This window comes from Podarcis erhardii (assembly GCF_964252035.2).
Source record: "Podarcis erhardii genome assembly, chromosome: 6".
Taxonomy (NCBI): Eukaryota; Metazoa; Chordata; class Lepidosauria; order Squamata; family Lacertidae; genus Podarcis; species Podarcis erhardii.
Window position 1 is genome coordinate 57497862 of NC_138510.1, and position 13842 is coordinate 57511703.

General features: G+C 41.8%; 1 protein-coding gene across 1 annotated transcript in view; it reads left to right on the forward strand.

Moving 5' to 3' along the window:
• Positions 1-13167, forward strand: part of ZYG11B (zyg-11 family member B, cell cycle regulator) — a 29894-nt gene extending 16727 nt beyond the window's left edge. The window contains exons 5-14 of the mRNA XM_081866891.1: positions 115-291; positions 1237-1301; positions 3234-3333; positions 4437-4487; positions 5222-5383; positions 6239-6286; positions 8196-8393; positions 8486-8538; positions 10030-10127; positions 11892-13167. Coding sequence (XP_081723017.1) covers positions 115-291; positions 1237-1301; positions 3234-3333; positions 4437-4487; positions 5222-5383; positions 6239-6286; positions 8196-8393; positions 8486-8538; positions 10030-10127; positions 11892-12055 — 1116 coding nt within the window. The 3' untranslated portion in view covers positions 12056-13167. The remainder of the gene's footprint in view (positions 1-114; positions 292-1236; positions 1302-3233; positions 3334-4436; positions 4488-5221; positions 5384-6238; positions 6287-8195; positions 8394-8485; positions 8539-10029; positions 10128-11891) is intronic.
• Positions 13168-13842: the final 675 nt, after the last annotated feature.

Here is a 13842-nt window from a genome sequence, read left to right on the forward strand (position 1 = left end):
AGGCCTCAGGACGAGTTAAGCTTACTTTGCTTAGGATATTGGTGGCTGATTCTGTGCATGTGACTATGTGTATTATGAAATTCTAATTTGACCTGTTTTGATTGATTCTTTCAGCTTGTAGTTATTGGGATGAGGAATCACCCTCTGAACTTGCCAGTGCAATTAGCAGCGAGTGCCTGTGTGTTTAACTTGACAAAACAAGATTTAGCTGCAGGCATGCCGGTTAGGGTCCTGGCAGATGTCACTCACTTGCTCCTTAAGGCCATGGAACACTTTCCCAATCACCAACAGGTAAGCCTCCTTTTGCCTTTCAAGATAAGGTGCTTGAATATTTCTGAATGCTGAACTTTTTTTTTTTTTTAAAAAGAGTTCAAAAAGAGTTCAAACTTTAAAAAAAAGATGGTTCAAACTTCTTATACAATATGAAATTAATGAGATGAAGAAACTAATGTTAAAACTGACAGCAAAGAACAGAAGTGAATGATGTATAGTTGGAAATGTCTTCAGGCCAAATGGTTTCAGTTTTTCCAAACCATCTCAGGGTAGACCATAAAAATTGATGGACCTAATTGGTCATATGCATTAATTTCAATGGGCTTACTCCGAGTATGATAAATATTGAAATCAACCCTGTGGATAGAATTCAGTGTCACACTGTGATGAATGTTCTGCCTATGCAAGTACAGTAAGCCTGCAACGTGCTAACGTTTAACTTGTACGCATTGAGTTCTGGTATACCTATGAGGAGGAGAAGATTGCAAGCTTTTGTTTCTAATTTCAATTAATTGCATTTCTTAGCGCACTTGAAATCATTTTTATTCAAGAACATCTTTTGTTACTGGTTTTTAAATCTGTGTATATAACTAACTTTTATAAATCCTTTTAGGCATGCTCCTTTTTATATATAGACTACGTTGCTGGTATCATAGTATTTTTATATATACTTCTGTAAGTCACTTTGTGAGAAGTTTTTATAAATGATAGAGTATAATTCAAAAAAGTAAATTAAAAAACTTAAGTGCCTGGTAGACTCTGATATATTATAAAGGTCTGTGCACCTGTTCACACCATCCTATTTCACTGTATTTCACTTCTAAGCAAATACATTTGCAAATGACATTATCAAATCATAAAAGGAATATTTGTGAATACTTAGATTCATCTTGAAAGAAGGAAATGCTCAAAATTCCTGCATGAGAAATATTCTGTTCTGAACCTTGCTTTGCTTTTCTACAGCTGCAAAAGAACTGCCTCCTGTCACTTTGCAGTGACAGGATACTTCAGGATGTTCCATTTAACAGGTTAGTTTTACCTCCCAAGTTACAGACAAGTAGGGAGAGTATTTCAGGTTGTTGAATGTCTTATGTCTCATTGTTTAGCAGTTTGCAAACGGCTTACTCCTCCTTGGAATATAACAAATTCTTATCAGAACTTGGGAACCAATTATTAAATAACTGTAACAGTTTACTTTTGACTGCATATACCAGTATACACTGTTATGAAATACATGTCTCCGTTTGCTAGGTCCAGGTGGATTGCCATTTTCTTTTTGGATGCTGGTTTTAAAAACTTGGTTCTAAGCAAGGGTGTACAGTTTGACTGCACTGTACATCAAGAGGCTGTGGATTTTGTGGATTAATGAAAGTGGCTTGTATCATATGCAGAAGTCTGCCTACTAGGGATGGCAATACTTAAGCATAAATGCCAATGAAGATTGTTACCTGCCAACTTCTGACTACGTTTGAGCCATTGTCCCTATTTATAGATATTAGAAAATCCACCTACTACCTTATGCTATAGCAGCGTGTAATTACATGCTACTTAGAGATGTGTGCATCATAGCTCTTGTAATCTCACTTTTAATGCAAATGTTTCTAGCCCTTTTCGTTTTGAGCACTTACTGGAAAAGGTTTAGAAAGGGGGATAGATATGGTTTCCAGAAGTTGTTCTCTCATGATTCATGTGTCCATTCCCTCTTACTCTAGTCTCTGCACTCTTCCCTCTTTTTGACAAAGAGATCTGAATCTTTAACCCTCAGTAACACAAGAAAAGTTGTTTAATTCTCTCCTTGGTTTTTTGAGCATATGTGGATGTACAAAGCACATGTTTGTCCCAATAATAATATGTTGTTGTTGTTGTTGTTGTTGTTAGTCTGAGGCTAGTAGGAGTGAAAGTGTTGTAGGTTGTTCTTCAAGTCAGACAGCACAGTGGGGGAGCAAGGAGCAAGCACACATTCTTGGTGTGTTGAAAACTGCCCCCCAACTTCGTGGGTAGCCTGAAGCATAGCAGTGGGTTTGGCAAGCCAGCAGGATGAGAGTATAACCCTTGGGAAATATGCTACTGATTCTGACCACAAGCAGGTTTGCATGACCTGGGAGGAAGATGATGTTGGCACAGAGCCAATGCAGGTTGGTTTGCTGACTTTGTCACACCACTGAGGCTTTTTCTATCCCTCCCCAGCTGAAGTTCAGGGAGTTTGTGTCCCCACTGTGTGTGTTTTAAGGAGACTGTGTGCCCATTCCTCCTTGCTTCTCAAAACATCAAGTCTTTAGCCTTGTGGCTAAATTCTATATAGCTACAATAGTACTATAGGTACTATATAGGTTGTGACAAATCATAAAGCACAGTGCAGAACCCAACTTCTGTATCTTTCAGTCATGATGAGTTGCTAAAAAAGTCCATAACTACCCATGCCAAATGTGTCGGCTTAGTAAAAACTCCTTTCATCAGTCACTGACAAATTGGGATTTTTAGTACTTGTTGATTACCAGCTCAATCCAAGGCCATCCCCTGAAGATGGAGACAGTGGGTGGTGCGAAGACCAGCTCTGTCACATTGCTGCGCTGAAATGGCATACTCCTTTTACAGTCTGATAAAGAAAACCAAACGGAAGCCATTTTGCTTATTATAAGTAGCTAAGGCTGGTGTTTTAAAGTTTTTCTGTATACTTTTGTCCAGTGCTTTTTTTCCTGGGGTGATGCATACCGCTAAACATTTTGTGAATTTTTGTACTTTTGTCCATTTACTGTATTTATTTTTCCCAATTTGAACTATTAAATGGTGATTTTCTTGAGTCAAAATGAGAGTATCCCTAACGATTTTTTTTGTAGGAAAAAAGCACTGCTTTTGTCTTTGTAGCAGTAACCTAGTCACTTCTGTTTCGCTGCCAGTAACAGTTGGTATGGTTTTATTCCCCCCACCCCCAGATTTGTGAACTTTCTGTTGCCTTTCAGGTTTGAAGCAGCCAAGCTTGTCATGCAGTGGCTTTGTAACCATGAAGATCAGAATATGCAGAGAATGGCAGTGGCTATCATCTCCATTCTGGCTGCAAAGGTGGGATATTTTATTTTATTTGTTTTTAAAACTTATTACCTGCCCTTCATTGTAAGACCCCAGGGTGGGTTACAGCTGTAAACACCTAAAATGAGAAGCATAAAACACAGTTAAAGATCAATTTTCTGCTAAACAGTTTCCCAGAGTGAAAAAGGGCCTGGAGAAAAAGACAAGCCTTCAATTGGTGTTTAAAACGAGACAATAATGGCACCAGCCAAGCCTCTAGGGCCAAGGTAGCTGTAACAGAGAAAGCTCTCTGATAGTGTCAATGACCCTCTGACTTCCCTCCCCACTGGCACTATCAGCAAGGCCTTCCCAATAGATCTCAACTCACGGGCAGGGACAGTATGGCGGGAAGCACTCCCATCAGGTGCCTGCATTCCAAGCCATGGAGGGCTCTATATGCCAAAAGCATGTAGCAAGTAGGAGCGCACATCTTTTAGGACTTGATGCTATATGCTCTCCAAATGTTGAACCCAACAAAACTCTGGCATCTGCATTTTGTGTGCTGCCACTTACAAACAGTATTCAAGGGCAACTCCAAGTAGAGTGTCCATTACAGTCATTTAGAGAGAGGGTTATTAGGGCACAGTTCACTGTGGCTAGGCTACCCTGTCCCAGAAAGGCTGTAGCTGGCAAGCTAGCTGTAGCTGGAAATAGGCCCTCTGTGCCACTGAAGCCACCCTGACTTCCGGAGACAAGGTGAATCTAGGAGTACCCTTGGACTATGAATCTGGATTAGGAGTGCATCCCAATCCAGAGCAAGCCACCTACTTAATTCCTGGACTTGGGAACCACTAGTCCAGAGTATCTCCTTCTTGATGGGATTCAGTTTGTTCTTGGCCTTCATCTAGCCTGTTACTGCTTCTAGGACAGTGATCAAGCATCTACATAGCTTCACCTCATTCAGGTGGCAAAGAGAAGCAGAGCTGGGTGTCATCTGTGTACTGGTGGCACCTTGTCCTCAATCCCGTGATGACAACTCTACTAGCTTCATAAAGATGAAGACATAGGCGTCCCCAATGCAATGTTTGCACTTAAGTCCCAAGGCCCTTCTAACAGTAATCTAATATTTCTGTTTGTTTGCTTTTTTTTGCGTGTAGCTTTCAACAGAACAAACAGCTCAACTTGGTGCAGAGCTCTTCATTGTTAAGGTAAGCGAAGTGCTAGCACCTTTCTGAAATGCTATCAACTTGTAACACTCCGGCTGCAATGTTGTTACGGCTAACAGTGTTTTTCTTCAACAAAATAAACAACGGGCCTTGGTATGACCAACTTAAAAATGTGTATTGGAAAAATGAGAATATTAAAGGTTTTATGTTGGAAGTTCTTTAAAAGTATTCTAATAAATTTGACCCATATGCCTGGCAGCCCCAGTTAGCAACAAATGTACAGGCAGAAGTGACTGGTGTGATTACTTCAAATCCAGGGTGGGGGCAGAAACCATTGAGTTTACTCCTGAACTTTGCTTTTGACCTCTAGCATCTGTGGGTGTATTGCTGTTTCTGGTGTTGAAAGGTTAATCTCCTTTATTTATTAATCATTGTGCTCAAGAGGACAAAGTGCTCTTCAGTGTTTTACTTAGCAAGACTAACAGTGTGACATTAGAGGGGTAGACCATGCTGCTCAAATAAGTTAATGTGCAGGTTGATGTGCAGACAGACAGCCTGTGGACTTGGTACCTGTGGCCCTCTAGACTAACTTACACGTGACCCACTCCCTTGTTGGCCTGGACCCATAAATCTGTGATGGATCTAGCGTTCATACATATCGTCTTCTAAATTGGAGGAGAATTTGGCTTGTTGTATTAATTGTGAACCTCCAACAGCTGGATTTTGAAATGTGAATGTCATTTGCAAAGGCACCTGTTTTTTTCTATCTCTTTTAGCAACTACTTCAAATTGTGAAGCAAAAAACTAACCAGAATGTAGTAGACACTACTCTTAAGTTTACACTGAGTGCACTTTGGAATCTTACTGATGAGTCCCCAACCACATGTCGGCACTTTATTGAAAACCAAGGGCTGGAACTCTTCATGAAAGTCTTGGAGGTGAGAGCTGACAATTCTGTCTGCCAGTATGTGCTTGTCTATTTCTGTATCTGCAGATTCCAGCATCTGCACAGGGACCCTGTAGGTTGCAGTCTGTAGGTCTGGGCAGCATCAGGTAGGGTCTCTCTGCTCATGATAGATAGAAAGCTGTAATTGCCATAAGATAGTATCTGCCAAACCCACTGCAAATAAGGCTGCTGCTAGCCCTGGGAGATGGGAGGAAAGCAATTGCAGAGGTTATTGGGCTCAGATGAGGTGCATCCTCTGCTGAACATCCTCTATGCCCAATTCCCCTTCCCAAAACAATTGTTTCATAGGCTAAGGGGGATTGGTGGGCCTGGCCAAAAGCATTGTGGGAGGAAGGGGAAGAAGAGACAAATTGGGGTTGTCTCACCTTGTTCCTGCGGCTGTTCCTTAAGAGGAAAATGCTTTCTGGAAGGCTTCTTCCTTCCTCTGTTCTGGGACCACTGGAGGAAAGCAAAGGAGGAGAGCCTTCATGAATGTGCCCTTTCCCAAGAAGCAGCCATAGCAAAAGAGTGATGCACCCCCTTCCATTCCTCTTAAGGCTCACTCCAGGTCCTGATCATTTTCCTTCCCACAGTAGCCCCCTTAACTAAAAGGCTTGCAAGTGCTCTTTGGTGTATGCTTCTTTCTGTCCCAGCCCTTCTTAGTTTGGGGGCAGTGAAGCTGGGGTGTAGGGGCTGAACCTGCACTGTCAAGCCAATTATGAACTATTTAATGTGCAGAAACCCCACAATTCCCTCAGACTTTTCGCAGGCACCTGCTTGTTCTAAAATAATAATTGGCTACAAATCACTTACTGAATGGTTGCATATACTTTGTTTTACTTTACAGTCTTTTCCATCGGAGTCTTCTGTACAACAGAAAGTGCTTGGCCTTCTGGTAAGATGAGTGGAAGAATATATATTTTACCAGGGTATTGGAAATGCCGGTTTTCTCTTCTCTCTGCCAACGTCTTCCCCTCACCATCCTGACATTTAACACTACACAGAATAAATTACTTTATATATAAGAAGACACCCCCCCCCCAAGTGGTATTTAACATGTAGACTGAACCATTGGGAGCAGTCATTAGGCAGTTTGGGGCCAGGTGTCATCATTATTTCTGATTTCACTTGGCTCTGTTTCTTCATAACATCTGAATTAGGAGGGGCTACACAGGCTTTGTGCCAGTGTCTAGATGCAGGCAAGTAAACTGAGTTTGAATTCCAGCAAGATAGAGGTGGGGGAGTGATTTCTGTGTCCAAGTGCCAGTTGCACTTCATGTGAAGGAGTAGGTGTGCAGTTTGGAGCTGATCCTGGATCCACTGGAGGTCCAGGCGACCATCTTCCATCCGCTTTGACTGGTGCAACAGTGGCAGCCATTCCTGTGGTCTGTGGAATAACTTGATCACAGTCATGCAGGTATTGGTAACTTCCCAAGAGTGGATTACTGCAGTGCACTTGCGGGGCTTCCCTTGCAGTGGGCCCAGAAGCTGCCGTTAGTGCAGAATGCTGCATCGTGATTGCTGAACAGGAGTGAGATCTTGCAAGGATATTGCATCTCTGCTCAAAGGTCCGCACTGACTGCCAATTTACTGCTGAGCCATGTTCGAGGTCTTACTATTCGTATATAAAGCCCTTAACTGCTTGGGACCAGTTCACTTGAGTGAGTACCTTGCGCCCCGCTCCCCCAAATATGTCTACTCAATCACTTTTGATTTGCAAAACTTCCACTCTAGCAAGTACCATACAACATGTTCTACCTCTGTGGTGTAGTGGTTAAGAGCGGTAGACTCGTAATCTGGTGAACTGGGTTTGCATCTCCACTCCTCCACATGCAGCTGCTGGGTGACCTTGGGCTAGTCACACTTCTCTGAAGTCTCTCAGCCCCACTCACCTAACAGAGTGTTTGTTGTGGGGGAGGAAGGGAAAGGAGACTGTTAGCCGCTTTGAGACTCCTTAGGGTAGTGATAAAGCGGGATATCAAATCCAAACTCCTCTTCTCTGGAATATAGCTTTCAGAGTGGCAGTGCCTGTGCTCTGCCTGTGTTCTACCTGTTAATGTTAGGCAGACCCCTCCTTCTGCTAGTTTAGATACCTGATAAAAACTTTGGTTTCTGCAAGTCAGCCTGGACACATGAACAAGTTATGTATAACCATTTTAAAACTTTGCTCATTTTACTTGTATACTGATAAATGTTTCAAATTGTTCTATGTACATCACTTTGGAGTTATTTGATTAAGCAGGTTTTCAAATTCTTATTTTCAAAAATGACAACCTAGTTTCATTTAGGGTTGTATGCAAATCCTCCCCCCCCCCCCAAATTGTACAGTTATGCTCACAGATGGCTGGGAGTGGGGCATTTCCCCAACATTCAGTGTTTATGAGCCAAGATTTGTTGCCACTGTGGGAGGCCCTTACCTTTAGCAGTTGTGATGGGAACAGCTTTTCTGTTTTATTTGTTAAAACTATGTTGCTGAAGATGTAGCCACTGTGTTCTTAAACCCCCCTCCCACCGGCAATGGCCTCCAAGCAGTTCATGGACAGGTGGTGGCAAAGCATGCAGGCCGCTCTGAGTTATTCATGTACTTGTCACTCTGATAACTTATCTGTAGTAATGATTGAAAATGTACAAGTTGGAGCAGGTCGATCCCAGCTTAGTCTAAATTGACATGAGACAGATTTGACGTTCATTATGGCTTCAGCTTTTATGAAGAGAACAAGCATTTTAATGACAGATACCTTTGTATACACACACGCAACTGTTTTTTGTTCATTTTGAAATCCCTCCTTCTTGTTCCCCTGTAGAACAACATAGCAGAGGTTAAAGAGCTCCACTCGGAGCTTATGTGGAAAGACTTCATAGACCACATCAGCAAGCTGCTGCGCAGTGTTGAGGTGGAGGTGAGCTACTTCGCAGCAGGGATCATTGCTCACTTGATATCACGAGGAGAACAAGCCTGGACATTGAGCCGCAACCAGAGAACCTCGCTCCTAGAAGAGCTGGTACAGATGCAATTGAAAACACTGCCCATTGTTAACTCCAGAGCAATGCCGTTAACGCTATTAGTAATGGTGCTTCTTCCCTTGTCTTGCAGCATTCTGCCATTTTGAACTGGCCTACACCAGAATGTGAAATGGTGGCTTACAGGTAACTACAGACTTGACATAAACCTTGAGGAAATATGAAGGTTAACTTGCTGCACATTGTATTGTTTCTACCTTAGTTCAAGTGTTCTGGCTTATGACAAAGTCACGTTGCTAGTTAACCATTAAAGCAGGGGTCAGCAAACTTTTTCAGCAGGGGACCGGCCCACCTTCCCTCAGACATTGTGAGGGGCCGGACTATATTTTGGAAAAAAACAACGAACAAATTCCTATGCCCCACAAATAACCCAGAGATGCGTTTTAAATAAAAGGGCACATTCTACTCATGGAAAAACACACTGATTCCCGGACCACCTGAGGGCTGGATTTAGGTGATTGGGCCGGATTTGGCCCCCGGGTCTTAGGTTGCCTACCTATGCATTAAAGCTTCAAGCCTATATACATTTACCTGGGAATAAGGCCCAATGAACTCAGGAGGAGTTATTTCTGAGTGGATGCGTGCAGGATTGCACCGTTCACTTGCAATGCCTCTGCAGTGCAATCCTGTGCATGCTTACTCAGAAGTAACTCCAGTTGTGTTCAGTGGTGGTTATGCTCCAATATGCAAAGTATCATAGCCCTACTGAATTTAGTACTAATGCTGCTGAGACAGATTACAGCAATTAATCTAATTGCCGTACATTCTAATGCTATGAACAGGCACATAAAATTACGCTGGCATTTTCTACTTGGAGGCCCACTGCGGCTTTTAGCAGGGAGGGATTGACTGGGCAGGTGTTGAAGAAAGTGGTACTGTAGTATGTGACTCTTCTGAAGAAAACCTCCGTAGACCTTGAGGTGTTAGATAACTGCCGCCCAGCCACAAATATTCAGGACATGAAGGACCATTTGGCTAATAATTAGTTGCTGCTGTTGTAATTCTGCCTGGCAACGTATTAACTGGGGGATGAACTACCACACAGATCTGTGTAAAATGTTTTTGCTTCTCTCCCCCCCCCCACATCTGGAGCAATAAGGGTGTGAAAAGAGCTGCTTAAGCTTTACCTTCAGACAGTTTTTCTGTTCAAAATTGCAATTTTTGGCTGATTTCCTTACTGCAAAGAAGATGCAGGCAACCCTTTCCTTGCACCATCCCTCTGCTCAAGGTTGCAGCCTCCAGAGTGTGATTTTTGTTAAAAAAAAAATACATGCAACGTATTGCATCTAGTTTGTGTCTAAAGATTTCTACCTGGTTTCTCTCCCTTCCTTTGTTGGAAGTACATATCCCTGTAGAAATGATATTGAAGGGGTGCAGTGATGAGATTTAGCTGCACATCAGACGGTGCCAGGCTGTGTGTGGATTCCTATGCCCATAGGTTAAGATGTTGTCTCCTCATGTACTCCAGTTTGGAACAAGAATGGAAGCAGTTCAGGCCTCTTTGATTACCCTCTTTTTCACAAGCTAGGTAGATATTTTAGTACAAAATAGGCTTATGTTTTAATCATGTTGCAAACATAGAGTGATGGCATCTCTGCTTTTTATTCTCGTGAACAGGTCTTTCAATCCCTTTTTCCCCTTGCTTGGCTGCTTCATGACTCCTGGGGTACAGCTGTGGGCAGTGTGGGCCATGCAGCACGTTTGCAGCAAAAACCGTATGTACTGAGACAAAACTCTACATCTTAAGCACCTCTTTCAACCTGTAGTTGGAGTGATTTCCAGACTATATTTTTGTGATCTTGAGCCATCTCTCTGCTTTAACACTCGATTTTCTTTAGAGAAAGCAATCTGACAACAATTCTAGATATTATATGTGAAACTTCATATCAGATAAGCTCATGGGTTTTAACACAGGTTAAAAATGCAGAGTTGTTGTTGCTGTTGGTGTGTGTGTGTGTGTGTTCTAAATATATATGTTTCTATGTGTCAGTGTGAATCAGTGGATGGAGTCTTGGACTTTAATCAAGGCTGAAATTCCTCAGGCTATGAAGCACACTTGACAAATCTCTCTCTCTCAAATCTACCTCACAGAATCATTGAGAGGATAAAATGAGAGAATAGCATGCATGCTGCTTTGAACTACTGGAATAAAACCTGAAAACAAATGTAATAATAATAATAATAACAATAATAATAAAAAATAAGTAATTTATTACAGTGGTACCTCGGGTTACATACGCTTCAGGTTACATACGCTTCAGGTTACAGACTCTGTTAACCCAGAAATAGTGCTTCAGGTTAAGCACTTTGCTTCAGGATGAGAACAGAAATCGGGCTCCGGCGGCGCGGCAGCAGCAGGAGGCCCCATTAGCTAAAGTGGTGCTTCAGGTTAAGAACAGTTTCAGGTTAAGTACGGACCTCCGGACTACGAATGTAGTACTTAACCTGAGGTACCACTGTATTTATACCCTGCCCATCTGGCTGGGTTTCCCCAGCCACTCTGGGCAGCTTCCAACTGAGTATTAAAAACAATACAGCATCAGACATTAAAAACTTCCCTAAACAGAGCCGCCTTCAGTTGTCTTTTAAAAGTAAAATAGTTGTTTATTGCCTTGACATCTACTGGGAGGGCGTTCCACAGGGCAGGTGCCACTATCGAGAAGGCCCTCTGCCTGGTTCCCTGTAACCTCACTTCTTGCAGCACAGGAACCAATGATAAATGCATTGATAAATTGGATCACTTGGAAGTTAGCACTTGTTCAGAAACGAAAAAAAGAGCTAGCACTAACTGCTCACTTGGTCACCCCCCAGGATAGGACACAAATATATTCAGCTTACCTCCTTAGAGAAATACTACAGGGGTCCATAAAAAAGAAATAGAAAGCTAGTCCTTGAATGGCAGTCAAGAAGCCATTGCGGGTACAGCAGGGGTGTGGTGCCAGCTTTAAAGAGTGGGGAGGCTTAGACTGGGAGAAATGAAAAGGTTCTGTGATGTAGGAAGATGGGCTTGAAAGAGCAAGGAGCTTGATCAGGTTGGAAGGAGTTTAGAAGTTTTGTTCATCACCTCTCTAAATTCACGGAGGTAGGATTGCAGGCATGTGGGAGAATTAAGCTGTCCCTTGGCCTCTTTTGGATTGGATTCTTAGTTATTGTTCTCTCTCTTCTACACCACCCTCCTGAGTCTGAGCATGTGGAAGAGACAGTTTCCATTCCTGAAGCATGTAATCGGCACCTGCGAATGTCACGTGAGGACATCCTTAATGGTGGCTTTGCAACTGCTATCCCTTCAATAAGAAGAGCATGGAGGAGGACTGGGGAACACTTGCTTTTACTATAGTTTGCAAAATAATTTTGTAAAATCCCTTTGCACTTATAACCAGAACTTAAATTGGAAGAGTTGTGTGAAAAGTGATGGGAAGTAAGTATCTAAATTCTTGACCTAACTGAATTTGTTTCCCTCTTCTTTGTTGTTGTTTTAGCTGCCAGGTACTGCAGTATGCTGATAGAAGAAGGCGGCTTGCACCACTTGTTTAACATCAAGGAAAACAGCCAGACTGATCCAGATGTTCAGCGAATCGCTATCTCAATCTTAGATAGTTTAGAAAAACATATTTTGCGTCATGGGCGGCCACCTCCATGTTAAAAACAGACAGAAGCTAAGCCAAATTGAAAGAAAAATGTAACAGGGAATAGGTGTGTAAATTATCCTCTAATAATCCCTTATGAAGTATCTCTAGTTGGAATGGCTTCTGTTACATTGATCACCTTTGAAGCTTATTTGCCAGCTTTTGTGGAAGCAGGTACAGCACACGGCTGGCAAACATGGTCTTTAATGGTCTCTGCAATTGAAAGTTTTCACAAGGATCTAGGATTAATTCCTAAACTGGTTGTGTGTATTGGATCACCTCTGGCTGTGGAAAAGTGGAGACTGTACAATTCAAATGCACATCCAAAATGAAACTTCTAGGAATTTGTGAGTTCCAAGTACAGAAATTTTGTTTCTGCTTGCTTCATCCCTTCAGAATAGTTGTGTTTTAAATAGAACTGTTCACCAACTCAGTATTTGAATAGAACTACTTGTGCTTGTAACTTCAGCACTACTGAGCTCAAAACAATGTTATGTATCCACGCATTAAAACACAACTAGTTATGAGTAAGGTGACCAAGGATGTCTTGTTCCTCCAGGGATCTTTTCAATCCATGCGGAGCCTTCAGAATTTGTTGGTTTTACACACACTCTAGCAAGGGCACCTGAGTTATGAATTGACAGTTTATCTTCCCCTAATATGCTGTAGTGAGAATCTGCTTATAGGAAGAAACTAGGTTCTATTTCAGGGGAGCCAAAGGCATGGGTGGGAAAGGAGTGAATTGCATATTTTTTAATGAAGAAAAAAGGAAAAAAAACACAACAGTGCTCTTACACTTACTGAAACATTAAGTGTATGCCTAACAAAAAGGGTAGGAAAACTATGGAGCTCTCCACCAAAAGGATGGCTAAGGTGGAAAGAACTTCCTCAGTTTATGGGATCACACAAGACCAAGAATATCTGATCACCTTATTTATGACAGACTATTACTTGCTTTGCTGTTTCTCGTAAATACTCTTTTGTCAGTATTTGTGGAGTGAACTGTATGTGCAAGGCACCCCCCTCCTACAAAATCTCATCCAACACCCTATGTAAAGTCTGGTGTAAATTACATTGTTGTGTGGAGTATTCAGGTTTTACATAAAACTTTCCATGGTTAAAAAACTTACTCTGATGTGTGTAATCTGTGAATGTTTTATGGGACAAAATGGAAATTGTAACAGCATGCAGAAGCATGGTATAAAGTAGAGCTGGTGGAAAGCAAACTGCCATGAGTTAAGCTTCTTCTTTTCTAATATGTTGCTTTGTAACTTGCTTCACAAATGAGGAAAAAACCAGCACCAGTCTTCCCTGCTCATGCAAGCTCTGATTTAGCATGGTACCATATATTGGAGGGATAGCCTTGTTATGGGTGGTGAAAGTGGAATAACTGTTTATTGTGTGCAGCGTTTGTGCATGTGTTTAAACAGGACTTTAAAAGAAGGAAGCTTTTTTTATTAACTTTTCACACTAAGAGTGCACTTTAATCAAAAAAGCTAAAGATTCCTAAAATAATGGGGCATGGCATATAGGAAAAGAGAGCCTTATTTTGTTGTTTGATGAGCTCTGTAGTACTGTGCTAGCTGTCATGGGAAATGGAGAAACAGTGAATAAATATTATTTCAGCCAGAGACTGAAATAATAATAATAATAATTACAAATAACTGTTGCCACCAGCAACAAACTAACAGAAACAAGTTTGTTACAGAACCCTGATGCAATGCAGTTTTATTAATACAAATATGTGCAATTTTAGCAGCCGTGGTTTTAACCTAAACAACCTTATGAATAATTGTTAGAACTG